Below are 2,917 nucleotides of genomic sequence, written 5' to 3'. Positions count from 1 at the left end.
AACAACAACAACTATATGATGATGAAGCCGTATGTTAATGATCCCGATAGAACGGCTGCAGGCATTGATCTGAGAAACTTGTGAAGTGGCACATAACAACCTCGTAAACCATTCTCTCTATTACATCGTTCCCGTCTGTTTGTTAGCCGTCTTCTTATTGTGTTATATTGTTTCTTCTGTGGTCACGACCTCACTGCTTACATTTTTATGCTGAATTAATTGTCTATATTTCGTTAAACACGTGATTAAACTCTTTGACCTCCGCTGGTTAATGTAAATGACGACAACGTGGAAAATAACCCTATGAAATGGGCAATTAATTATCTGAGATTTTTATGTTGAGGTATGGTATTACTTCTGTGGTTGAAAATAAAAGCAGATTGAATACATCAGTTTTTTAATCTTCCTAAAATGCACACTCTAACGATTTTTAATTCATTACTTTTAGCGTAATATAGACAATCTTAGTAACATAAATCCGAAAGTGCAGATGGGTGGAGGGATGGATGTCTGTTAGGGTTTGTAGCCAAAACTGCTGAATGGATCTCTACGAAATCTGGCACAAATGTAGAGGATACTCTGAAATAGCACATAGACTACTTACATTTGTTTTTTTTAATTACACGCGGACGGAGTCGCTGGCGAATGCTAGTGATATAATAAAGATTACGTTAGGCGCATCGCACAAGAACATTAACGAGGCTTTTAATTTAAACGACAGACTATTATTTAAGTATCAATTAATACATATCTTGAAAAAAAACGCTGAAATTCATTGAACAACACGAGTTTTGATAACTTTAAACTAATTTAATCCTAGTCGTATTCCTGAACTATGTATTTATTTATTGGAAAGATACACCAATTGCATGTTCAAAGTTTACAACCAAATTAATATAACTACTGTAGACAATAAAAAACAAAAAAAAGCAGAAGAACATACAGATGACTGGCGTATCTAAGTGAACACCACAAAGAAACATTCCTAGGTATTTTTTTAAATTGACTACTCGTCGATAAGAAATGCAGTCCAAATTAAAAACGTTTGCAGACAGACTTATTTAAGTGTAGATAACGAAAACGTAGGATGCTCGTTGTTCATAAACATTAGTTTGGAGTGATCGAGCGGTCGCTATCAAAAGTTCTCGGAATATAAAATAATGAAAACTATTTATATAATAAGTGTAATTGCGTTACTGGCAGTTGTGCCAACTACACACGGACATTTGGATGAACTTCTTATCGGTCTCGGCAATATGGTGAGAGGGATCAAACAAAGAATTTTCGGAGTTCCTTACCCTGTTAACAGGAACCCATATAATGACCCTTATTACAGTGATGTATACAGACTGCAGCAAGAGAACGAATATTTAAAGCGACAATACGCGGCTATGGTGCACAGGGATCGCAAACCCGAGGAGATACACGTCCACAACAACAACTATATGATGATGAAGTCAAATAATGATGATCCCGATAGAACGGCTATAGGCATTGATCTGAGAAGCTTGTGAAGCGGCACAAAACATCCTCGTCATAGACCATTCTCCTTGAACGTTAAAAGAAGATAAGAAACAAAGTGAGAGTTACAAGAATTCATAACTTTAAAAGGAAAAATCACGGTTGCATTTACTATCTATATGTACTAAATAAATTGGTGATTTAATAATCTTTTGCTCATTGTGTAATGTATTTTTTAAATTAGCTTTCACTAGCGTCATTGGCGTATGTGTTTTTCCAGAATATCCTCTACATCTATGCCGAATTTGATCGAGATCCGTTCGGCTACACACTCTAACAAACATCCATCTATCCACACATTTTTTTATGCTTGTTTGTACCCATCGAACTTTCGCATTTATAATATTAGTAAAAAGATAAGGATGTCATGTATTTACCAATAAAAGTAATGGAAATGAATCAGTTTTTTTTATGAATTCTTCTGCAATACACACTTCATGTTCGAACGTCAATTGCCGTTTTGTAATAGTTTCCTATTTATATTGATTCAATGTTAATATTACAAACGATGGACACAAAGAGATTTAAACCTTAAGTTGGTAGACATTTATTTGACTATAACAATAATAGCACATAACCCTAATGAGCCAAGATGTCTAGAAAATTTTTTTAATGTATCTCTACAGATACACTAACAAGAAAAGGAAAGAGTACATCTATTTAATCTCTCCACTTTGTTCACGTGGAATTTAAAATTATCGCCTATGTTACTCAGTGATAACATAGCTTATTTGAATTGAATGGTTTTTTTTAAATTGGCCCAGTAATTTTCGAGTTATTTCAATACATTCAAATATACAAATCTTTCTTCTTTATATGATATTATTTAACACTATATGGTACTCTAGCAATTCTGCAAACTGACAATAAGGTAATTTATTAACGAAATTAATCAATAATTTAAATTATTTGGAGGACGAAAACCCGGTGTGTCGACTCTGCGGCAATAGGATAGGGTAGGGTAGGGTAGGGGAGATTATAATGAACCTAGAAACTACTTCAAAAGGTATGAGTATTCAATGTTATATTAGAATTTTATAAAATTAGCAGGATATTTTTTTAGACAATTAAGACATTGCCAAAATAGTTTTGTTAAATAATTTATCTTAGGAATATTATACAATTTCTAGTTTTCATATATTAACGGTAACATAAATATAATAATATACAAATCTGATTTACCGAGGTCAGTACATCGACTCGCTTCTCGTGGTAATTCCATTGTATTTACCACAATTATCAATACTGACCTAAGGTTATCAAACACACATAGTGTTTAAATTAAGCTTGTATTTGAATCGTGTTTTTACGAAAAATGTATTTTGTGTTACAGTTAGTTTAATTATAATAGAACTGGCACTTTTTATCATTTTAATGAAAAATTAAAAAGCAAACG

The 2,917-nt window shown here is 32.8% G+C and overlaps 1 protein-coding gene across 1 annotated transcript in view; it reads left to right on the top strand.

Moving 5' to 3' along the window:
- The window catches only part of LOC106109084 (integrin alpha-PS2-like), a 79,749-nt gene extending 78,235 nt beyond the window's left edge, over positions 1–1,514 (top strand). Inside the window, exon 22 of the mRNA XM_013290487.1 lies at positions 1,337–1,514. Within this exon, the coding sequence (XP_013145941.1) occupies positions 1,337–1,514 (178 nt within the window). The remainder of the gene's footprint in view (positions 1–1,336) is intronic.
- The last annotated feature ends 1,403 nt before the right edge of the window (positions 1,515–2,917 follow it).

The sequence above is a fragment of the Papilio polytes genome, unplaced genomic scaffold, assembly GCF_000836215.1.
Source record: "Papilio polytes unplaced genomic scaffold, Ppol_1.0 DF821289.1, whole genome shotgun sequence".
Classification (NCBI taxonomy): domain Eukaryota; kingdom Metazoa; phylum Arthropoda; class Insecta; order Lepidoptera; family Papilionidae; genus Papilio; species Papilio polytes.
Note: the sequence above shows the minus strand (reverse complement) of the source record. Positions and strands in the feature narration are given on the sequence as shown.